This window comes from Canis lupus, chromosome 3, assembly GCF_003254725.2.
Source record: "Canis lupus dingo isolate Sandy chromosome 3, ASM325472v2, whole genome shotgun sequence".
In the NCBI taxonomy this organism is placed as follows: domain Eukaryota; kingdom Metazoa; phylum Chordata; class Mammalia; order Carnivora; family Canidae; genus Canis; species Canis lupus.
The window spans coordinates 69,543,344-69,568,273 of record NC_064245.1 but is presented as its reverse complement, the minus strand read 5'-3'; the positions used below and the strand labels follow the sequence as shown (position 1 = coordinate 69,568,273).

Sequence of the window (24,930 nt, the reverse complement as noted above, 5' to 3'; positions counted from 1 at the left end):
TACACAAAAAAGTGGCATCACAGATTGCCTCTAGGAAGGAGATCTGACTGAAGAGAATTGCAATGGAAACTTTCTACTTTACATTCATTTCATCCTTCTGAAAGTTATACCATACAAATGTATTAATTATTCAAAATATAAATACAATATCACTGTCAAAAAATTAATTTAAATAGATGTCAAGATGAGGGGAAAATTATGATTTAGCCAAGACTTAAAATAGAAATTCCAATCTAGGCTGACCTCCCTTATTTTGATGCAGAAGGTCACAGAGTCAGGCTTCAATAAGATGAACCTAAAGGTACTAATTTCTGTTATTAGTGAGACCTCAAAGCATAGTGCGAATATCCTGGTGCCCCACGTCTGTGCACTGTTCACAGCCCTTCCCTTCAGTCTTCTGAGGAACTGACATGTCAGCAGTAAGAAGAGAGCAGGGTGGTGGCGGGCAGACCTGCACTCTCACAGCAAGAGCTTTCACCAGCGTATCCACTTAGCCAATATTTAGTGAGTGCTAGACAATGGCTTTACCATCGGGAGGAAGTCATCTCTGTCCTCATCCTCACGGGGTTTTAAATCTAGTGAGGAACACAGAAAAATAAACTGTCACACAGAAGTCACTTAGAAGTAAAGAGGGGCACCTGGGAGGCTCAATTGGTGAAGCATCTACCTTCAGCTCCGGTCATGATCCCAGGGTCCTCGGATGGAGTCCTGCATCAGGCTCCCTACCCAGTGGGGAGTCTGGATCTCCCTCTCCCTCTGATTCTCCCTTGCCCCCGCTGGTTCTCTCTCATTCTCTCTCTCTCTCTCTCTCTCTCTCTCTCTCTCTCTCTCTCTCTCTCTCAAATAAATAAAAATTTTAAAAAGGAGTAAAGATACTGAGGCTGAGAGTGTGTAAGTGGGACCTGTGCCTCTCAATTGCCTGTCTATCCAGGGAATCCTTTCTCTGCTCTCCTGTCTCAAAGGGAACTACATTTCCCAGACTCCCTTGCTTCCCAGCTCTCTGGTAGGATTGGCCAATGAGAGGCCGCTGTTAGTCTCCCCTGGGGAAAAGAGGCTGGGTACCTCCCTCCTGTCTCCCTGCTTCCACTGCAGCAGGTACATCTGCTCTGTGGCCCCAGCCTTCTCTGTGGTGTCAGCAACCTGCCCCCCTCCACCAAGTGCGCCTGGCTCATGGGCCCCAGGAGTGCTGCCCCTGCCTTTTGGCCTTCCATCTCAGGTATGGTAGTAGCTTGCCTGTGAAAAAGTGATTTCTCACAAGCCAAAATGTTCTCCCTGTAGCTCCTCTCTGGCCCCAGTTCTACTCCTTGAGACCTCACAGCACAAATCCCTGTGGGTGTAGGCTCCAGTGTAAGTCAAGTTTGTGAAGAGGTTGTTGAGAGAGGGGAGGCAAGAGAAGAATGTTGAGGCCAGACTCAGAAGGTTCTTGGATATTGAGCAAAACAATAGGTTTCATAACCCACAGACAAAGAGAAATAAAGGACTTGATCAGAAATTACACCTTGACTCCTATGCCCCTGCTCCAGATAAATTGGACCTTTGATGCTAGAAAGATAATCGTGATATTGGTAGCAATAATGCTGGCATTGGTTGGTGATTCTCAAGGCTGGCTGCTCATCAGATCCACTAACAGCGCATAAGAAGAGAGACTCTTGGGTCCATTCCTAGAGAATCTCAATCCTTGATGCAGACTCAGCAAGAGACCTTTAGAAGAGTCGAGGAAGAGCATGGCTTTTACATAAATTATCTCATTTCATCTTTTACACCTGTATCCTGCAGCATTTGTGAACTGGACAATTCACAGAGGATGAGGTGGAGGTGTTACAAGGTGGGGGGCCCCCGGCAAGTGGCTAAAACTGCCCCAAAAAGGTAAGAGCCACTGGCTATCCACTACCAGAGAGAATCCACTCCTCTACTCCATCATTCCCATACAACCACAGCTACTGTGTCTTGGCCCTCTTCCCTCTGCAGCCACTGTCCCTGTCTCAGCTTCCTTTTAGAGTGAAACTTCTTAAAGAACATGGTCTGCTCACCTCCCCTTCTTTCCTTGTCCCACTCTGATTAGATCATGGCTAGCACTCCACGGAGACTGCCTTTGTGAAGATCATCAGGAACATACACTCTGACACACACAACTGACAACGCTGTCTCCCCCAGTACAGCCTCTCAGCAGCATCTGATATGGTTGACTGTGCACTCTTTCTGGAAACAGAATCTTCTTGGGACATCTGGGATCCTGTCCTCTCCTGTTTTCTCCCCAGTCTTGAGGCTGGTTTGTCCTCCTCTCTCTCTACACTCTCCGCCCTGAGTGATCTCACCTAGTCCTGTTACCTTAATTGATAACAATTCCCAAATGTATCTCTGGCCGTGACTCATCTCAACCCAGACTTACATGTCCAACTGCCTCCTAGACATTTCCACTTGCATGTCCAGCAGGCATCTCCAGCCATGCATATTTAAAATGGAACTCTTGAGCTCCCACTGCTAACCACCCCCAAAAAATGAATCCAAACCCCTCTTTCCTCAGTCTTCCCCATCTGAGTAAATAAAGCCTCCACTCTCTAGTGGCTTAGACCAACAATCTGGGAATAAAATAATACTTACATCTCTTATTTTCCTTCCAACCTACGTGCAATCCATCACTGAGTCATACCTACACAGCTTCCAAAATAAATCTCAGAGCAACACACTTCTTGCATTTCCAATCCACAGTGCCGCAGTGGTGCAGACCAGCATCTCATGCTCTGACAACTGCAAGAGACTTGGGTGGCTCCTGTGCTGCTGTATAATTCATGGTCCACAGAAGAGCCTTTCAAAGCAAACACTGACATACTTCCCCTTAACTGAAAAACCTTCTGGTGACTTCCCACTACACTGAAGATAAACTCCTCACTGAGGCCTATGAAACCTTGCATGAAATGGCCTTTGTCACACCATCTGATACTTGTGTCTTCATGCTCATGAGCCTTCCCACCATCTCTTGGGAGTGCCTCATGACCCATGTCCTGGGAGCCCCTCTATTCATTGTATGAGTGTCAGCTCACTCAAGTGATTCGAATGCCACCTCTGACACTATCTGTTGTGGCTACTCCCTCCAAGTGCAGGGCCCATCCCCCATAACCCTACCCCCTTTCTATTTTTCTTTATAGCCCCAACAACACAGGATATTAGCCCACATTTATTTGTGTTTATGTTGGCATGCACTCTACGAGAGTATAAGCTCCATGTGTGCAAAGATTTTGTCTTGTCACTGTAGCCCCAGCCACTAAACCAGTTCCTGGCACATACAGGTGCCCCATATCTCTGTTGTGTAAATGAAGGAGTACATTCTAGGAGGCAAGTCATGTTAAGCCAGGCTTCCTCCTTGTTGTCCCAGCTCTGTCCTGTTCTCAGTCTTCCTTTAGCTTCTAGGTCTGCTGGCAGGAAAAATGTTGTTCTCCTGAATCCACCTCCAGTACTGTTCCCACTTGGACAGCCCAGCTACATGCTAACTCAACAACTTCAGGCAGATTTCTTACATTTTTTGAGCCTTGGTTTCCATACCTGTAAAATGGACATAACAATGTCTACCTTGTAAGGCTCCTCTAAGAATCAGATGATTTATGAAAAATGCTGAGGATGGCACCTAGAACTTATTTGGAGCCTCAATAAACTAAAAAAGAAATAAAATAAAATTCATATGGTGATAGATAACAGACACCGGGTACTTGCTATATGCCAGGCACTATTCTAAGTGCTTTATACTCACTGGACACTATGAATAAGGTAATCTTGCTACCCATTTCCCACGTAAAGGAAACAGATCTAGAACTTGGTCAAGTTTACATACTCTTAAATGGGAGATTTAACATCACTGGAGCCCTGAAACTAAGCTATCCACAATGGTGGCTGCCATATTTACTCACAGCCATTCATTCTTTCAATAATCATTCATTCATTCTACATTCTAATAATCTACATTCATTCACTCAACACACATTTGGGTGTGGACTGAGTGCTGAACACCATCCTAGGGTCTGGCATATAGCTGTGACAATGGCCAAGTCCCTGCTCTTATGTTCTTCTCAATAAACAAGTAAAAATAAATCATATGTAGCATGTCAGATGGTGACAAATGCTGTAGAGAAAACTAATGCAGGGAATGGGTGGAAGTTTATGCAGGGAGACATCTGGGAAGGTGACATCTAAGCACAGACTTGAAGAAGGAATGTAGATGAGCCATATGAATATCGGGGAGCAGCAATCTTGGCAGGGAGGTACAAGAGTCAGATGCGGGCTATTTTCAGGTGTGCCAGTGAGGCCAGCAGAGCTGGCAGCAGAGGAGGAGAGGAGAGCAAGTAGTAGAAGGAAGGTGGAGAGACTGGCAGGAGAGCTCATGAGGGTCTTGTATGAGGTACCATGACAACCTGGTTTCCCACCTGGAGAGAGATGGGCAGCCCCTGGAAGATTCTAAGGAGAGGGATGGGATGGGCCTGAGTGAAATCTTATATTAACAAGATCATGCAGTCTTCTATGTTGACCATGGGCTGTAGAAGTAAATGTGGATACGGGAGACCAGCTGGGAAGCTTTGGCAATGGATCATGCAAGTACTGATAGTGATAAGGACCAGGATGGTAGCAGTGGAGGTAGTGAGACATGGTCAAATCCTGGGGTGCTTTGAAGGCAGCTGATGGAATTTACAGATGGATTGGACAGAAGTGGAAGGAAAGAGGAGTCAAGGATGCCACCAAGTGCTTTAGCCTGAGCTCTTGCACTGGACGTGATGGTCTGTTTTGTGTGATGTAGATAATATTAAAGTCACATTCTGGTCTGACTTGAAACATTTGCAAACAAGGCTGCACGCCCTCTAAGTGAGTTCATCCTATTAATATATTCCTTCCCAAAATAACCCCCAGCCTGACAGTGTCCCAGTGAGGATGGAAACCTTACTTGCAAATAATTTGCAAAGCTGACTCACTGGGGTTCAGACACAGAGATTTTAATGATTGTGTTTCCATTCCTCCCCAGAAATGAACACAGCAACAGAAACAAGGGAGACCAGGGCCGTGCCATTCCTGAGCTCAGAACTCCAGCGACCCCTGAGAACCCGACCTGGGATACCTGATGCATTGTCCTGAGCCTTGCTATAGGGCAAAATCTTCTGGTGCGGTCCAGGAGATCATCAGCTCTCGGCAGAAGGGGCCAAATACGATGAAGAGTGATCAGGTGATGAGGAGAATGGAGAGCTTGTCACCTGAGGAATGGCCAGCCAAGGGACTCAGCACGCTGAGCCCAGACCAGAGAAGGCTCAGGGAAGATGTGAGAGCTTCCACTGGGTCATGCTTAAGCTCCATGCACAGGACCAAATGGTGAAAGATGCAGGGAATACTATTTCAGTTTGGGTTTAAAAAGTACTTTTGTAAAGGCCTAGTGGAATGGGAAACCTCTGGAGATAGGGCTGTCACCACCCACCCTTCCAACAATTCTTTAGGCTACTTGGCCTATAAACCAGGATCATACCTTGTTCCCCCAATCCTCACCCTCCTCATGTCCATCCATTCCTGCTTACCCGGCCAGAATTCCATGATCCATCATTTGAAACAGCCATACCCCCTCAACTCCTTGACCCACTGACCCACTTGCCCTCATTATATGGCAACCTCCAACCCTGCTTACATCCTGACCTACCTCACACATCCACCACAGAGCATGTGGCTGGAGAACAATCCACAACTATGTTAACTGGTGTCAACTTTAAGTTCATGAACCCCAATCTCAAGTGGGCTTTTGGGACTCCTAGCAGCCATTCTGTGGTTCCCTGGTTCATTCAGTCTCCTGCTCATCTATAGGACTATTTCACACATCTCTCTCCTCAAGTCCCCTTATCCTCCTTCTCAGTTGATGACCTCACTCTGTACTCCACTGAGAAAGTAGAAGCAATCTGGAGAGGATGTCATGTGTTCCCTCTACCTGGAATAACCTACCTGGTTCTGTACGCATACGCTGTTTGCCCTCATGTTCCTATGGACGTAGTGTCCCTGCTCCACTCTGAGGCCCATCCACCCCCTCTCACCTGCACAAGAACATTGCTTCAGCAAGTTTCCTCTCTTGCTCCTGGCTACCAATTTTTCCCTCTCTGCTGGAACATCTCATTAACGTGCTGTAGCTGCCATCTTAGAAGGAAACTACACTCATCTATGCTCATTGTCTTGAGCTATTCTTCTTGCTTAAATCCACTCCAGAGGTTGTCTCTCCCACTGTGCCTTTGAAACAGCTCCTGTCAGGTAGTCAGAGGTCACGTTGCTAAACCCACCAACCAGAGCTCAGGCTTTATCTTCATTTCTCAGCAGCGTTGAACACAGGTGATCGCCATTCCTTCCTTCACATGCTTTCCAGCCCTCACTCAGGTAGGTCTGCTCCTACCAGCCTCCTTACCATCTTCCCAACCCTCTCAATGTTGGAGGGGGGTGCTCCTGGTCTCAGCCCTTAAGCCTATTCCTTTGGCCTCTATACACTTCCTAGGTAATCTTGTTTTCTGGCTTCAAGTGTCACCTATGTACTATGACATCTAAACTTACATCCAAGTTCTTCACTCCCCTCTGAGTGCTAGACCTCTATAGCTAACTGCTTACTTCACATCGTCACTAGGAGGTCTGACAGACAATTCACAGTTAATATACCTAAAACTGAGTTCCTAATATTGCTCCTCTTTCCCCCCCCCAAAAAAAACCCTATTCCTCTTAAAGTCTTCCCTACTTCAAAACAAAAGCAAAAGCAAAGACAAAACAAAACCCAAAAACCAAAACAGCAACAACAACACACCACAATCCTAGTAGTTTCTCGGGCCAAAAATGTTAGCATTATTTTTTATTTCTCTCCCTCACTCCCCACATATAATACAACAGTAAGGCTTGCTTTCTCTACTTCCAAAATATGTCCCAAACTCATAAAATTCTCACTACCTCTCACTATGCCTTGTTACAAACCTGGTGCAAATCAGGTCACCTTACCTGGATGATTGCAAGATGCTCCCAACCAGCCTCCCCAGATGCACTAACAGCAAGCCTTTCAAAGTGTAAGTCAGGCTAGTTCTTAAAACACTCCAGTAACTCCCCTCTTACTCAGAGAAAAGCCAAAGTCCCAACCCTGCCCTATAAGGCCCTCTGCATCTAATCTCTGTGACTTCTCTACCTCATCATCTATTCATTGACTTGGCCCCAGCCACACTGACATCCTGTCTTACCTCCAAAGAAGATGAGCCTGTTCATCCCCCAGGGTCTTTGCAGCTGCTGCTGCTCCCTCTGCCTGGAGAGCTGTTACCTTAGGGACTTTATTCACTTTGTTCACTCCTGAGTGCTTGGCATATAGCATGTGCTTGATAAATAATTTGCTGGGAAAATAAATGCAAGAGTGAATGAAAGTATGTAAGCAAAAGAAAAGTGGCCACTTTGGGAAGTTATAGTAGAAAAACCCTCACATATCAAGAATTCCTCCATCCGTCCTTCCATCTATCCAACAACCCTTATTGCTTGCCTAGCATGTACAAGCCTCTGCACCACGTTCTAGGGCTCATGTATACACGTGGCTCTTGCATCAAGGAACTGCTCTTGCAGGGAAGAGACAGAAATATAATTAAGTGGTAACAGCACAAAATGCAAAGTGATGTGACAGAGGGAAACAGAAAGTCTTACGTGAGCCCAGTGAAGGCCAGTATTTGGTTCTAACAGATGTGCGGCGGGCAGTGTGGGGCAGGAGTGACTATTTATTGACTTTTAACTGTCATTTCTAGCTCATGCATCTGTAACCCCAAACAGGTCGTGCCCATAATCAGACAAACAGATGGTGCAGAAACAACTTGTACCAAAGTTGCTACGAGTTTAGGGTTGGTTGACTCTGTTTCAGATTTTGAAACTCTGCCTTCCTGAAGCCCATGTGTACCATGCCCAGTCTTTCTCCTTATAGTCTGCCTTGAACCCCAGGACGGGCTTCCTTCTCCCAGTCCTTGGCATGGCAAGGCTCACAGTGCTTGGCAAGGCTTCAAGGCTAGCAGAATGGAGGTGGAATATCAGGAATCCTGGTGGGTGCCTCTCTGTCCCTCAGCTCTCCCCCAACCCCCGCTTTGTCCATGTGGCTGCTCAAGGCTCCTGGTTGGCCCTTCTCCAAAAGGTGGTCCCCTCCTCCAGAGCAGCCTACAGCCAATGACTGGATAGTGGTGGGAGGAGAGTGTGCCCCAGATGGGACAGCTCCTGGGTATAATTCATGCTCCAGATGCCTGCGCAAAGCCAGCCTGGGTTTGAGAGCACAGCCTGGCTTGGCTCTCTTCCCCTTTTCTCTCTTCTGCTTCCATCACCTTCAAGGGAACTCCTGAAGAGCCCTCCCTCAACAAAACATGTGCATCCCAAGCTCCCTTGCAGGCTCTGCTTCTGGGGAACTTGCTTTCCTAAGATAATTCCAGCCTGAAAGAGATGGTTCAGGAACCAGTGTATATATTCTATTATGGACTGAATTATGTGCCAATTCCTCTATTGAAGCTCTAACCTCCAACATGACTGTATTTGGAGACTGGGCATTCAAGGAGGTAACTATGGTTAGGTGAGGTCATGAGGGTGGGGCCCTAATCCAATGGGATAGGAGTCCTTACAAGAAGAACAGATACCAGGCATGCTCCTGCCTAGGCAAAATGGTCGTGTGAGGACATAGTACAAAGAGAGCCACCTGCAAGCCAAAGAGAATGGACTCAGGAGCAACCAACCCCACTGCCATCTTGATCTTGGACTTGAAGCCTCCCCAACTGTGAGAGAAGAAATTTCTGTTGTTCAAGCCTAGTATGTGCTTGCCATGTGCATTTCAGACTCCTCCAGCAGGCACCTAGAGAGCTAATGTTCATTCCCACTTCTATAAAGCAAAGACACATTTTAAAATATTGAAGTAGAAAAAGAGGAGAAAAACACTTTTGAGAACCTGCTATTTGCCTGGCATGATGTTTAGGAGGCTGGTTGTTACTGCTTGTTCAATACCCATCATCCTTCTTCTGGTGGGAGTCCCTTGGATTTCCTCCAAGAAACACTCCTGCCCTTAACTCTGTGTGGGGGCTCATCATGGTCATGCCCCCACCCCACTGTGACTCCAGGAATGGGCACATAATACAGTAATTTTAAATTAAATTTAGAATGTTATTCACCAGGATTTCTCAATCTGGAATAGTTATATTTGGAGCCCAAAATTTCTTTGTGGTGAGGGCTGTCCTGTGCACTGCAGGGTGTTTAGCAGCCTTCTTGGCCTCTACTAGATGCTGGTAGCACCTCTGAGCAGTGACAACCAGAAATACCTTCAGATACCGTCAAATGTCCCCTGAGGGCAAAATATTGCCCCTGGTTGAAAAACTCTGAGGATATGCAACCTCACACAAGTAAATGAGATTCAGGCCTGGAACTTTACTAGAACTACTGGAAGGAGAAGTCTATGCTGGGGACTCTGAGCAAAAACAGTGTCACCTTGAGCTGCTGGGGCCATCTTGCCTCCACCGGGGAGAGCGAGCCTGTGCAAGAAGCCAACACAGAGCAAGGCAGAGCTGAGAGACAGAGAAAACAGACAGGTGGATTCAGCTGAGTTATATTCCAGTTATGTGAGCCAATTAGTTCCCTCTGGGCCTGAGCCAGTTTAGTTTGGGTTCCTGTCACAGGCATGAGTGATGTGACACATTTTGTAAACAGTATTTTGTGCCATCCTCATATCCACTCCCTTAGGTGGGCTTACTTACCCAGATTTAAAACTGAAAGAGGCACCAGCTGCCTCTTCTTGTGCCTCTACTACCCATCCACCCATCTGCAGTTCTTCCAAAGGCCATGGTGACGTGCAGAATGGATTGTTCATGGCTAGGCAGCAGGCTCAGGCTCTGCTGTTTGTCACTGACACTCAGGTGCCAGTAACAGTGCCTGGCTCTCAGTCAATGTTCAAAAATATTTGCTGCATGGATGAACGTGGTTTTAAGGCTTGCTCAGGAATATGCCTGAGGATCTAATTTTAAAGCCCGAGGGAGTTTCCCTATGGATTTTGCATATTTGCTCTGCTCTGCTCTGCTCTAGAAGGAAAAACTAGATCCAATGATATGTGTAAGGAGGCCAATTTCAGAGAGACTGGAAGAACACATTCACAACCAGCTCTGTTGAGTGATGGGATGACACACCTCAGGAAGAGCTCATGAAGACGGGCACATGGATGACACTGGCACTAGCCAATGTAAGGTGGGCACTGACTCCATGTCAACCACTGAGATGAGCACTTTATATCCACCGTCTCATTTCATCTTCACAACAACCTTCTGACGGGCATTGTTTTATCTTCATTTTGCCACTACACAAAGCCTGGAGAACTTGAGTAACTCATACATGGCCTCATGAGCTGTAAGCGCTGTGGATCCTCTAGCCAGATCCATGCACCAACATGGTCATGATCCTGTCTCATGAGGGAAGGAAGATTCGGTCACTAGAACCATTTAAGCCGAGGACAGATGACCTCAAAGAAGGGGAAGGATTCAACCAGAATTCTCCAAGTCAGAGATTCCAGGAGACAAGGAACTTGTACCCCTGAGACCAGATAATGGGGTGACTCATCTACAGAGGCCATTCCTGGCCCCTCATGCTCCCGCAGTCCTCACTCCTCTCCCAAATCACAGATGAGTTCAACATGTCCTAGCAAGGATCAGCCCCCTGCTGGACCTCTGATGACAAGGCTCACCTGACTCTGAGGTCCCCCCAACTCCACCCAAATTTCCCCCCACCAGCCACATCTTTGAGTCCCTTCCACTGGACCCCATACCAGCCTTGTACATTAAGCCCAACCTTTTTGGGGAAAAAGAAGCCTTGCTTCTTTTTCCCCAACAGCACCCCTGGGAGACAAATAATGAGCCATCAAGAAGCAGTTTTAATAGACGCCATGTGATAGGAAAATCACAGGCTCTTATCAAACAGACCAGATCTGAATGTCAGATCAACCTCATTCTTGTCACCTTGGGCAAGTTGCTAGGCCTTTCAGGGCCTTGGACTCAACGCTTGTAGACCAGGGACACAATACAGAGTTGTAGAAGTAAATGAGGTATGGAAAGTCAAGCACTCGTATGTAGCAGGGAGTGAATAAATGGTAGCAGACTTCTCTGGGTTTTGCTCCTTTCCTCCCAACAGAGTTACTATTCAAGCTGAGACTTCATCTATGTTCAACTTTTATTCACATAATGATGAGAAAAGGAATTGGCAGCTGGCCAGGGCAAAAGGACCAACACCTTTTGATAGAATCTTTCTCCAGCCTAGAACTCCTCCTTCACTTAGAAAATTAATTTCTTTGAAACATTGTCTTTCCCACTCCTTCCAGGTTTTTGTTTTTGTTTTTTTTTGTTTTGTTTTGGTTTTGGTTTTTTTTTTTTGTTTTTTTGTTTTTTTTGTTTTTTTGTTTTTGCACCCTGCTATTGACAGTTGCAAAGTCACTTTCATTGCCTTCATTTTACATGAGGGAAAAGTGTTGGATGAAAGGTGAGGTAGCAAAGTCCCATATCACACACCTGGCAAGCTGGGGAGTAAGGACTTGCTGGGCCACAACCTCCAGAACCCGACAGCAGCGTGGCTTTCCCTCTACCATCCACCTGGGTTCAGAGACTCCTTATGGGGCAGCCTTGGAGTATAAGTGCCATGGCCAGGCACAAGGCAAGCATATGTCACGACCACGAGTCCTGGGGCCGAGGGTGACTCTATCTAACTAGAATAGATAAGAGAACTGGGGTCAGAAATGGGCCCAGGCCGGGGGTTTGGCAACAGTACTTCATGGACCCTGATCCGTGATGCCAATCTGAGGGCCAGCTGGTCACTTACCTGAGGTCAAACAGTCATGGACTGTACAGTACCATTGCCAGCAGACTCCTCCTTAAGATCTGCTTGGCATACTGGAAGGGACATGATGCTGTGGAGTGGATTCCAACGTGAGCTCAGGCTCTGTGTAAGCTCTCAACTCCATCCCCCACCCAGGACCCCAGAGAGTGAAGAAAATTCAATGAGAGTGTGTGTGAGTGTCTGATACATTGGGGCACCTCTGGAAATGGCAGCCCTCCCTCCACTATGCAATAGGTGTACTTCTCTAGAGTATGGAGATCCCATTAGTTGCCACCTGGAAGTGGTCTTTGGGTCAAGGAAAGTGTCAGCACCTTCCCTGCCTCGCTGGGGGGCCACATGAGCATGGCATGCATGCTTTCAGGATGGCTCCCTGCCCCAGCCTTGCAAAAGTCTGCTTTGAAACACTGTCAGTCTAACTTGCTCCTTGTTGGGGATGTGAGGCCAAGGGTAGAGGAAGGGGTGGCACCTTTTTAAATAGTGTTCCTATAGCCCTGGGGAGGGGAAAGATTTTCTGGAGTCTGTTGAATCTCCTTTCCAATTCAGGTCAATGCAATACGGGGAGCTGTTGAGCACTTCCTGTGTATGGGTGTCAGGATAATGAGGAGGAGGATGGTAATAAGAGCAGCTTCTTTTTACTGAGTTTCTGTCAACAGACTCTTCTCACTCCACTCATTTTCTCCAGTCCCTCTAACATTTCCTACAGGGCATTTTACAGAGGAGGAGGTTTGAGCTTCAAATAATTAAAGGACTTGGCCAAAGGCACACAACTGGAAACTGGAAGACCCATGAGTCAAGTTCAGACACGAATGCTGCAGGGACTCTACTTTTCCACTAATACTTTAATATCCCCCAGGAAGTTACAAGTGAAGATACAGAGAGAATGACTGGGGAAATTTATTGATAATAGATCTGATCTCAGATAAGTTTCTAGGATAGAAATAACTGAGAAATGAAGCCCAGGAGGTAAAGAGGATCTGACTGGAGAGGGCCCGGACGGGAAAGTTCAACAGGAAGTATTGGACACTCATTGCAACTGTATTTGTAATACAAAAGATCTGAAACAACCTTAATGTCTGTCCATGGGAGATTGGTTTAATAAGTTATCATTCAGTCATCTGACAAAACACTGTCCTTTATGGACTTACCTGGAACAATCACTAAGACAGTGTGCTGAACCTTCTCCATTTGCTCCTGCAGCCAGATCCATCTCCTCCCTCCCAATCCTGCTCTGAGCACTGGGAGCTGAGCCTCCTGGACTGTGCCAGCAAGGCTCCTGGTGTTTCCAGCTTCTACTTGGGTTTGACCAATAAGTGGCACAGCAGCAGGTCGGAAACAGAAGCCAGGGTATTACTTCCCTAGTCCCTCCCTGTTTGGACAATATTTATTGATTGTCCATGCAGCCCTCCACAACCTCAGCTCCTGCTTGTCAGTCCATTGTCCATGGTCTCTATTCTTCTTTGACCTCAGGTGCCCTGTCTCCCCCCACCCTTGCTCTTCTGGCATTAAAATCTCTCCAGCTGGACTGTCTAATGGAATTCTCCTGGGATCTTGACTATGATACAGACATATTTTGAACATTATAGAGGGGATCCCCACGCAGAGATGGCGTCCACTAACCTCCCAAGAACTTTTCCGATCAGCTTCACCATTAAAGTCCCCACAAGTCCACCAATGGCAAATATGGACACCGTCACAGACCAGAGCAGAGTGAGAGTGTCTGGGTCTATTGGATGCCCATGTCTTCTTTCCCACGATTCATTGTAGAAGGCCTTGATGTACTGAAAACAAACAACAAACCATATTATTGCATCCTGCTGCTTGAATCCAGCCAGTATGTAAACAGAAACAGCTTTTATAGAGCATTTTCTGCACACTAGGCATTTTGCTAAGTTCTGTTTGAGCTTTATTTCATTGAACCCCTCTAACAAATTTTGTGGACAGGCCCTATTTTTGCCTCATTTTGCAGATAGGGAGGCTCAGAGAGACAAAGTGACTTGCTCAGTAAGTGGCAAGCCTGGATGGAAGTCAAACTCAGATCTGACCCCAAACCTGGGGTGACCATTTATACCTAGGGGTCCCCAGCTCTGGTGCACAGCAGTACCAACTGGGAAATGTGTTAAAAATACACATACCTGATATAACAGAAAGTCTTTCCCACCTTGAGGTAGGCAAAGATACACCATAAAACAAAAACAAAAAGCTCATTTGGGTTTCAGCAACATTAAATTGTTCTATTTTTCAAAAGACAACTTGAAAAAAATGTAAAGACAAGCCACAGACTGAGATAACATATTTGCAACACATATACTATAAAAGACTTACATCCACAATACATAAAGAACCCTAACAAGTCAATAAGACAACCCAATTAAATGAGCAAAGGACTTGAACAGACTCTAAGGAAAATTCAAATGACCAGTAAGTTAATGACACGATGCTTAATGTTATTAGTCAACAGGCAAAAGCAAATTAAAATCATAATGAGATACCACTTTGCATTGTCTAGATCCCCATTGTTGCCCATTCTGATTCAGTGGACTTGGGATGGTGACTGGCTGATTCTGATGTGCACCAAAGACTAAGGTCATGGCACTTAGCTCTTCTCAAGGGAGTTTCATCCCCAAGACGCTCATAGGTATCCACTGATACCGGACATAGCCCCACAAACATTTCCAGAGGCAGCATATGACACTGCAGAATAAGCATAGGTTCTAGATGCACAGACCTGAGCTTGAATCCCAGCACAACAATTTGCTAATGATTTAAACCAGCTGGACCTTTGCTTCCTCATCTGCAAAATGGGAATGATGACGCTAATGTCTCAGGGCTATTGTGAGGGTCACGCTAGACTTTGGCGCAGCGCCCAGTGCTTCGGTGAAGCTAACACAGTCCCTAGGAGACTAAAAACTAACAGGTCTGGTAAGACCAAGGAGTGATCAGCAGTGTACTCTCATGCACTGTGTTTAATTTGTACAACCATCTTGGAAAACAGTTTGGCATCATCTAAAAAAAGGTGAAGATGCCCCAAACCTACAACCCAGCAAATCCATTTCTAGAAAATGTCTCTAAAAAACTTTTTTCCATTTGCCCTAGGACATATCTACCCAAAATTCCATGTAGCATTGCTTATAAAAGCACCGAATGGGAAACAACCCAGATGTCCCCATGCAGTAGGATGGATAAATTGTGGAATAGTCATCATATGAAACACTACAGTTGCAAACATGAATGAAGTACAGCAACATGCAAACACACATAATAAAATCTCACAAAAAATAGCATTGAACAAAATAAGGCAGAAACAAAAGAATACATATAGTATGATGCCATATATAAATTCAAAATTATGCAAATATAAGTTTTGGGAGGGGAATTACAAGTAGATTGTAAAACTACAGGGGCGCCTGGGTGGTTCAGTCAGCAAGCATCTGCCTTTGCTTCAGGTTATGATCCCAGGATCCTGGGATCCAGCCCCACATTGGGCTCCTGCTCAGCAGGGAGTCTGCTTCTCCCTCTCCCTCTACACCTTGCCCCTGCTCATGCTCTCTCTCTCTCTCTCCTCTCTCTCTCTCTCTCTCTGCACTCCCTCTCTCAAATAAACAAAAATCTTAAAAAGATTGTAAAACTACAAAGGAAAACAAAGAATTATTGCAAATGTCAGGTCAGTGGTCATTCCTGGGATGTAGTGGAAGAAATGATCTGGGGTGGGACACCTGGCAGGATCCTCTATTCTTTTTTTTTTTTTAAGATTTTATTTATTTATTTATGAGAGAGAGAGAGAGAGAGAGAGAGAGAGAGAGAGAGAGAGAGGCAGAGACACAGGCGAGGGAGGAGCAGGCTCCCTGTATGGAGCCTGACATGGGACTCGATCTCGGGTCTCCAGGATCACACCCTAGACTGAGAGCTGCACTAAACCGCTGAGCCACCCAGGCTGCCCTGGATCCTCTGTTCTTAATCTTCTTAATCTTAGCTGCATGATAGATAGATAATCATTCTTTAAACTCTGTGTGTGTACACAATGCATATGTATGTACTTTATATATTCTTTTTTAACTATAATGCATCCCAACAACCTGAAACCTTTTTTTTTTTTAATGGTGGGGAAGTATTCTAGGCAGAGGGAGAAGCATGTGCCATGAAGCCATGGCAGAAGAGAGCTTACAGTGTCCACAGAATTGAAAGCAGGCCAGTGGGGGTGGAATGGGACAAGGGAGGGAAGAAGGGGCTGTAAGAAGTTGAAGGGGGAGGAAAGGGAGGTCACATAGGACTTTACCTGTCATGGTAATGAGTTTGCTTATCATTTGGACTTTTCTGGGGGATGGAGTGGAAAACTGTTGGAGAGCTTTAAGCAAGGGGAGGATAGAAATCTTCCAGGTTTCCATCTTTAGCAGACTGCTCTGGCTTCAGAGTGGCAAGAGAACTAGAGGAAGCTAACAAGGAAGCTGGCAGCATGTTGGGGGCACAGCAACAGTCCAAAGATCTTGGTGGCCTGGACCAAGTAGTGAAAGTAGAGAGAAGGGCTGGATCTGAGATTGTTTCAAGAATAGGATGGACAAGACTAACTGGGCAACTGGCTCCGGATCTGGGGAGGGAAGGTGTTAGAGACGTCTAAGAGGAACACAGAAGACTGCTAGGTTTCTGGCCCAAGCAAATGGGCTGATGGCAGGAGATGAGGGAGGAGGGGTAGCATCCTCTCCCTATGAGATATCTATTCTCTTCCCATTCTCTCTCTCTCTCTCTCTCTCTCTCTAACTACCTGGCTCATAGTATGGAGCGAGGACAGAATATATTATCAACAACTAGGGCTATTCTGAAACATGATGATGTTTCCACACCTTAATGCACACAGCACTCATCATCCACTGATTCATTCAACAAGCATGGCCTGAGTACTGGGACCTGAGCTGGACACAGAGACAAACAAAACTTGGCCTCCAGACCTCAGAGATACTCCAGTCCACTGGAGGGGATAATGCACTGTACCATTTAAGGATGCTCTTGGCTGCATATAACAGGATATCAAAACTCAAAACAGCTAAGCAACAAGGACCCTTACCAGCTTATGTAAGTGCAGACTCACAAGAGCGCTGAGCTTGATCTGGTGGCTCAGTACCATGGCCAAGAATCCAGGTGCTTCCTTTTGCTTCACTCTTCTCTCCACAGTTTTGACCTGGTCCTAAGGCTGCATCCACTCACAAGTACAGGGTGACTTTTAGAAACCCTTTTGGCCACATATGTGAGTGAAGAGAGTAATCCTGGCCTCTCAAGGGTCTCTTGATGCCAAAATCTTTCCAGAAGCCTCTAGCAATCCTCTCTTTATATCCCACTGGCCCAGATCTGGGCATAGGCCCCTCACTAAGCCAATCATTAAAGAATGGGATAGGAAATGTCCCCTGGATCTCTGGCCCTGAATTCCATTTCTTTATCTTCTCTTCTTCAGCTTCTAAACAAAACACCATTCTCTAATTGCTCAGTCAAAACATGGGAGTTCCTCCTAAATTCTTGCCCTTGATCCATACCCCTCAATTAAGCCATCCTGGCTTATCCCTGTGTTATCAGTTGAATTGTGAACCTCCTCCCCTCAAATTCGTATGTTGGAGTCTTAAGTCCCAGAACCTCAGAATGTGACCTCATTTGGAAATAGGGTCATTGCAGATGTTAATTAATTAAGATGAGGTCATCTTGGAGTAGGGTAAGATCCTACCCCAATCTGCTTGGTGTCCTTATAAAAAGGGTAAATTTGAACACATTTTTATGGGCTGAACTGTGTCTCCCCTCCCCCCCCTTCAAATTGTAGGTTGAATCCTAACCTACTGTGCCTCAGAACGTATACAGGCTCTTTACAGAGGTAATCAAATTGAAATGAGCTCATTAAGGTGGACATGGTCCAAAATGACTTGCATCCTTATTAAAAGGGTCCACAGAGGCATGCATAGAGGGAAGACGATGGGAAGAGGCACAGGGTAGGGTCCGCCCTAGAACAGACTCATTGCTCGCAGGCCTCGGAAGGAACTGACCCTGCCTCAGCTCCAAAATACTTGTCACCACTTAGCCCACCCCCGCCGGTCCAGGCCACCATAGCTGCTGCGCGCTCAGCTCACCAAGGAGTCGCGTGCTGGCAGTGGCTGGACATCATTGCTGACCCTTAGTGTCCACCACTCTGTGGCCACCTGTCATCCTTTGGCTCCCCTGCATGGGGAACCCGGTCCCATTTTGGGGAACTTCATGCTCCACAGCACTGGGGGAACACACAGTCCACTCCTCCCTATTTAGATTGACTGCACTAGACACCTGCTCCCCTAGCATCCGCTGCAGCTGGCCAGTGGTCACGTGACTCGGGCTCAGCCAGTCAGAGGCCTGGGCTCTGCGGGGGCGGGGCTCTGTGGGGGCGGGGCTCTGCAGTGGGCGGGGCTGTGTGGGGCGGGGCTCTGCTGTGGGCGGGGCTCTGTGGGGGCGGGGCTCTGCGGGGGCGGGGCTGGGACTCCTTCCACAGCCAAGGGAGCGCAGGCCAGACTGGGTTTGGGGACCACTAAGACAGCAGGGGAGCCCCCGTGTCCTGTGCCACCTGTAAACTAACGGACACTGGTGGCCCCTGGGTATGAGGTGGGGCATCAGCCAGGCTGCAAAGCTTCAAGGCCGGCTCACCAGCCCTGCCAACAATCCTGCGAGCTTCTCCCTAGTTTGTCAACAACTCTTTTAGCTTCAATCAGACAAAATTGCTGTTGTTCTTTCCAACTGCTGAAACTACCAAAACACGTGAATTATCCCATTTCAGCCTCACAGCAACGCTGCTGGCAGAAAGCCTCAATGATAGATGAGGGAGCCAAGAGTTGCCAACTTGCCCATGGTCACGCGGCTAACAGGTGGAGGAGGGGAGGGCTGTGCGAGGTCGGCCTCACATCCGAGCCCTGAAGGACAACTCCGTTATCCAGGCTCCAAACTTCACAGTCAAGGTGGCCATGTTAAGCAGCTGAGTAAAATGGTGTATTTATCGGTTTAAAAGTATTAATTAAGTCTGTGTTAGGGGCTAGACACTCTGCTAGGCCCTGAAGTACAAGGATGACAACCAAGGGACACAGAACATAGTGGGAGGAAGAGTGTGATGAACTGTTAAGGCAGTGGCTGGAGAGGCCTGAGGAAGGCAGGCATATAGGACCCCAAGAGTGACAGCGAGCATTCACAGGGTCAAAACCCTTGGAGAAGCTGGTGTAAGGAATGAGTATCCAGGACAGGACAGGCACCTCTCTTGCTGCTCAATAATCAGGAGTCCCCCCCTGCTCCCCATCCAACACACATAGAAGGTCATTCTTGGATGTCACCTTGGTACCTACTGCAATCCCGCACTGATTCAAGCAACCACAGCCACCTTGCAAAGAGCCTTGCTAACACCCACTCTAGAGAACCTCTTAGCACACCTGCAGCAACAACCAGTTTCCTGGAATTGATGTGCAGAAACTAGAAGGATGCTGTTGAGGAAGAAATTTTTTTTTTCCTGCTTTTTCAGGCATTCAGGAGCCTGCTGGGAAAGGGAGCAGCTTTCATATCGCACACTCCTAGTAGTTGCTTTGGGCATCCCTGCAGAGATTTCATATCTCAGCTTGGGGAAGATGGAGTATGGACAGAAGTCCCTGCAGGGGGCTGGAGAAGGCTGAAAGACTTGCCAAAAAGCTGTGCCCCCTGCAGAGACATATTTCCCAAAAGCCCTAAAAGCTGGTTTCAAAGTGATGGCTTTAATGACTAAATGTTTGTCTTCTTGAGGGATGAATTCAGCAAAGGCCTGGATGAAAGGCAGCCTGAAGTCTTCTATGATAGGAGTCAGGTGATGAGGGTTGTTCCACTAATTCATTACACAAATGTTCATTGAGTTGAGATATGTGGACCCGATATATGTGAACACTGACTTGCACTGCATTGTACAGAACAGGTGTTTTAGTAAGCATTTTTTTTTAAATTGAGCTTCTGCTGTGTGTCAGTCACCATGTAATGATAAAAATAGGTAACCCACACATATTTACAATATGCCATGCGCTATCCTGAGAACTGGACACATAGGAACCCATTCCATCCCCTCCACAACCCTATGAGCTAGGTCTTGGTTTTTGACTTCTCTTTGGGCAGATGAGGAACCATAGGGATGCATCCATAGGGACTTTGTCCTAAGGTCATGCCATTGGCATGTGGGAGGGTCAGGATGCAAACCCAGGTAGCTGGACTCCAGAGCCCATCTCTTAATCACTACTCTATTCCAATTTAGTATGGAAAAGACAAAGATGATCATATTGGTACTTCTGTTGCATATTGAAAGCCTGGATTAGGAGAGAAGAAGGGACATAGAATGAATAATGGTTGACAGCTAAGTAGCAGACATCTATATACCTCAGCTTGTTTAACCCTTGCAGCCATCCTGTGAAGTTTCATTAAGAGCAGAAAACTGCTCCTGAGGAATGCACCTGAAAGCCAGAGAGAATCTAGTGGAATGACAGAGCCACCCCCCCTCCCCATACCTCTGTTCATAATGTCTGGGTCTCCTCCTCTTCCTGGCTACACTGCCAGGTCACATTTCTCAGTGCCTTGTATCTGAGTGTGGTCATGTGGCTACATCTCACCAAAAGAGTATGAGCAGAAGTGGTGTGTGTGACCTTCACCAAGGTGTTAAGAGTTCGTGTGCCTTCTCCTCACTCACTCCCTTTCCTTATAGTCTGATCATTCACAGATTAACCAGCAGAGACCTCTAAAGCCCTTAGGAATGGTAGGGCCACTCAAATGAAGGAATCTGGGCCCCTGAATAACTTCATGGAGTAGGAGACGTTCACCTGCTCTCAATGGTAGTATGGATGAGAAATGAAATTTCACTGTGTTGGACCACTGAGATTTAGGGGTTGCTGGTTATTTATTTATTCATTTATTTGAGAGTGAACTTGAGTTGGGGGAGGGACAGAGGGAAAGAATCTGCAAGCAAACACCCCACTGAGCATAGAGCCTCACTCAGGGCTCAATCTCATGACCCCTGAGATCATGACCTGAGCCAAAATCAAGAGTCAGACATTTAACTGACTGAGCCATCCAGGTGCCCTTAGGGTTGCTTGTTAGAGCAGCTACTTTACCCAACGACCACAACCTGATTCCAAAGCCCATGCCATGAAAATTACTGTACCATGAGTCTTTAAGAAAGAGGGAAGATTTCAGCAAAGTCATAAAAGATGAGTAGGAAATATGAGCCTTCAGCTAGAGGTTTCCTTTTATGTTTTGGGAAACAAATTCAAATGCAAGTCTCCATTTGAAAAAAGTATTCTGCAATAAAATATAGTTTTAAGCTTACTTGCTAACTAATCTCTAGGCCTGATTTGGGCCTTCTCATTTATGGATTCCACATTGCCCTTTTCCATTGGGTCTCTTTCCAAGAAGCCCATTCGTGTCTTTCTGGCTCTACAGAACACCTGCTTCCTTACCACCAGGGGGCCCAGATTCCCATCCTGTCTTCTGGATACAAGTGCTGTAGCCCCCTGCCTTCAAGGAGCTTCCAATCTAGTGGGCAACAGTAGAATAAACGTCTGACTGTAACATGGAGTGAAGTGCAGTGATAGCAGGAAGGAAGCTGAGAAAGGCTGTGGACACCTGACCATGCCATGCTCACCAGATCAGGTGAGCAAGAAGGGCCGGCAGAGGTGGGCTTGGGATGGACAGTCATCAGCAGAGGAAACAGAATCCTTGAAGACCCAGAAATTGGTCATAACTGGCCTTTGCTGTCAGCCTGAGGAGTCCACACATAATCGTATGGGTGCTGGGGAGTGGCTGGAGAATCTGAGAATGGAATCAGGAGTCTAACTGGTGCTTTAGAAGCACATGGGAGTTATTTCAGTAAGTTTAGACTGGAGGTGGCTGGCCCAGCCGGGAAGAGCCTGGAGCGGCAAGGAACAGTGAATCTAAGAAAATTCTTTCTTAAACTCAGAAAGGAGCATTTATATTATGGCAAGGACTGACTCAAGCCTATACTGCAAAGAAATAAATGAGAGGTTATATGGCTAAAGCTAAGGAGACTGAGTGAAGAGCACCACTGAGTCCTCTGTGACATCCAGCAAGTGGTCCTGCCTCTGAGGGCAGACTTCTCAGTGGTTAAGGACCCTGGAATCCACTTTATTCAGTTCTGTCACTTCTCTGCTGGGTGATCTTGATAAGTTACTTAACCTCTCTGTGCCTCAGTTTCCTGATCTGTTAAATCATTTCCCTCCTTAAAGAGTTACTGTGAGGATTTGTCATGAGAATGAATACAAAACACAGAGCTGAGTCCACAGGAAACACACAATACAGGTCAGAAATTGGGGTGGCTGCTGGCAGTGTTGATACCATTATTTCTGATCTGTAAAATAAAGGGCCTAGATTTGTTTATTTCTCAGGCCTATGAATCCCATGAATAATTTACCATCAGCTCCCCAGCCAACAGCTCGGAGGCCAAACTTCTGGCAACCAGTTGAAAGCACACAATTTCCAGCCAGGAAGACCAGCTCAGAACACCTCCAAATGATGGCAGGAAATTGCCAGGCAATGGGAGGCAAATTACGTCGTAGTCTGCTTTATAATATTAATGCTCCTCACTGATTCACACACAGCCTGTCATGAATTCATCTAAAAATATTCTCAAGAGTGCTATAAAAATGCACATAAATAGCACACTTTGGTGGCTGGGCCAGAGTACACACACATTGCATAATCAAGCAGGCCATGCCCATAACTCTTTCCAGATTTATAAGGACAGTCTACACCACTGAGCACACTGGCAGAGTGAGGAAAACAGTATGGAAGTCCTAACAAAAGTGCCCACCACCAAACCAGGCTCCTTGAAATAAGGATCACACAAGGACAAAATTCCACAGGCCCAGGGGTGCCACCTGATGTCACCTGACTAGCAAAGGTGAGGCCTCTTGAGACCGCTCTCCTCTGAAAGACCAGCATGCAGGATTGGCCTGAGGCTGGTGTCGGGGAACTGGGATATCGGGAGGGTTCTCACCATTCCCAGAGCTGATAAAAGTGGCTCACAAAGCCTAGACTAAGCAAAGAGTCTGGTTTATGCTAAACACCTGCTTTGTTTCTGGGAGTCAGAAGTGGTGCACACGACCAGAGTTGGGACCAACCAGCCCCTCATGAAAACCCTGAACTCAGTGTCTGATGAGATTCCTGAGTGGACGACATTCCACATGTGTTGTCATACTTGTTGCTGGAGGACTAATTAAGTGACTTCACCGGGTGAAGACTCTGGAAGCATGCTCCTGGCTTCCTCTGACTTTGTCCCATGTGCCTTTTCCTTTTGCTGATTTGTCTTTGAATCCTTTCACTGGAGTAAATCCAAGCCATGGGTGGAGAGTAGTGAGTCCTGGCACGCTGAGTCCTGACATGCTGGGTCCTCCTACTGAGCTATCAAATCTAAGGGTGATCCTGGGGACCTGACACAGCTCCCAGCCCTAAGGACAATGCCCAGGTCCCATTCTGACATGGCTTGATGCTTAGTCTGCATGTCTGTGCTGGGGTTTCTCTCCCTGCTGTGTGATTCTCCGGGAGGAGCTCAGCGACTGACTGTACTTGAAACACACGGGTATATTCTACTCCCCACAGCTGGCTTCCAGAATGAAAACTGAAGCCAATGAAAGAGGATGCATCAATTGCAAGCAATAGTCAGGCAAGTTAAGACTTTCAGAGCTTCCTGGGTTCTTCCGCCAACCACTTTTACGATGGGAAGAGGGGGAACCTTTGTGTTTGATCATATAGGAAATGAAGAAAGAACGTTTCATTTTCCAAATCTGGCCCTGGCCAGAAGCAGTGGAGTGTATACACTCCCAAATAACCTTGTTATTCAATGAAAATTTTAATCCTGGGCCTCTTTCCTACTAGAACATTCTTTTGAGAGCTTGCATAGCTGTGTTTGCAGGGGGTCAGTGCATTCACACTGACATGTCTCTCATTTACTCTGAAATAACACTTCCTACTCCTTTCTGTAAGTCCTCTGGTTTATATTATCATCAATAAAAATAATGAGAGTTTTCACTACTGTTTAAATTGCTTATGGCTTCTAAAAACCAGTCTTAAGGCATCAGCAGCTTTCATAGGATATCTGATCCAATCCAAGTTCAGGGTGATGGTTTTGAGCACAAGTTCTGGAATAATTTATAGAAAAGGAATAAAAACCCTAGCCTGCAAATAGGACCCCTGAGGACTAAGTGAAGATATGTAGTCCCCAGAATGATGTCCAGCCTGTAGTAGGCACTCAGTAAATCTCAGCACCTCTCTCCAATGGGTCAGAAACAGAATGTTTCTAGTTATACTAGTTATACCAGCAGTCCCAACTCTGATACGCGCCCTTCCAAGTTTTCCCAACTGTAAGCCTTGCTGGGGTAACCTATCCTCTATTCTCTCTGTCTGGCTACAGCAACCACTGCCTTCACCCCTCTACACAGAGCCCTAAGCCCTGATGGGGCCATGGCTCCTTCTCCATTAGGTTCAACAAAGGCACTTTTTTTCAGAGAATATTTATGAAATGGGAAAATTCTGAATCAAAGATGCAGGTTTCTGAGCTCCAATAAGCTGGGGACCTAAGAGGATGGAGCAGGCACATGTGGTTCACACAGACACCAATACCCGCAGGCCTGGAAAGGTACCTCCTCCTGTCAGCCAGCGGCTCTGTCAGCCTGATTCAATCCCAACCAAACCAATGACTCACAACGCCTGATTTAAACAGTGTAGCAGCATTTTACACTAGAGAAATATTGGGAACAATCTAAGAAACCCACATTAGGAAGATGGAACACCCACACGATGCCTCAGTGTACACTATTGGAGATCCTGGTGATGGGAGATTTTCAAGAACGTGGAAAAATACTTACAATATAAATATTAAGCCCCTCCCAAAAGATACAAAACAGAAGATATGAATGATCTTTGGAAAACAGAGTAGATTTAGATAAAGGCTATTAAAAATGGCCTCCAGGTGGGGCTGAGGTTGTGACTTTTCTTCAGACATGAGCTACCGCCTATGAGCTCAGCCTCCTGGGCCAACTACCCAGTCTCCCTCCTTCAGGCTCCTGT

General features: G+C 46.5%; 1 protein-coding gene and 1 long non-coding RNA gene across 7 annotated transcripts in view; one reads left to right on the top strand and one right to left on the bottom strand.

The window, feature by feature from the left end:
- SLC2A9 (solute carrier family 2 member 9) overlaps positions 1-24,930 on the bottom strand; it is a 227,177-nt gene that overhangs the window by 146,865 nt on the left and 55,382 nt on the right. For all 6 annotated transcript variants that reach the window (XM_035714584.2, XM_025437830.3, XM_025437828.3 and 3 more), the window contains one exon: positions 13,474-13,634. In XM_035714584.2, the coding sequence (XP_035570477.1) occupies positions 13,474-13,634 (161 nt within the window). The remainder of the gene's footprint in view (positions 1-13,473; positions 13,635-24,930) is intronic.
- Positions 1,774-5,391, top strand: LOC112653586 (uncharacterized). The gene is made up of 2 exons (XR_003132288.1): positions 1,774-1,866; positions 5,006-5,391. It is a non-coding gene; the product is annotated as an uncharacterized LOC112653586 (long non-coding RNA).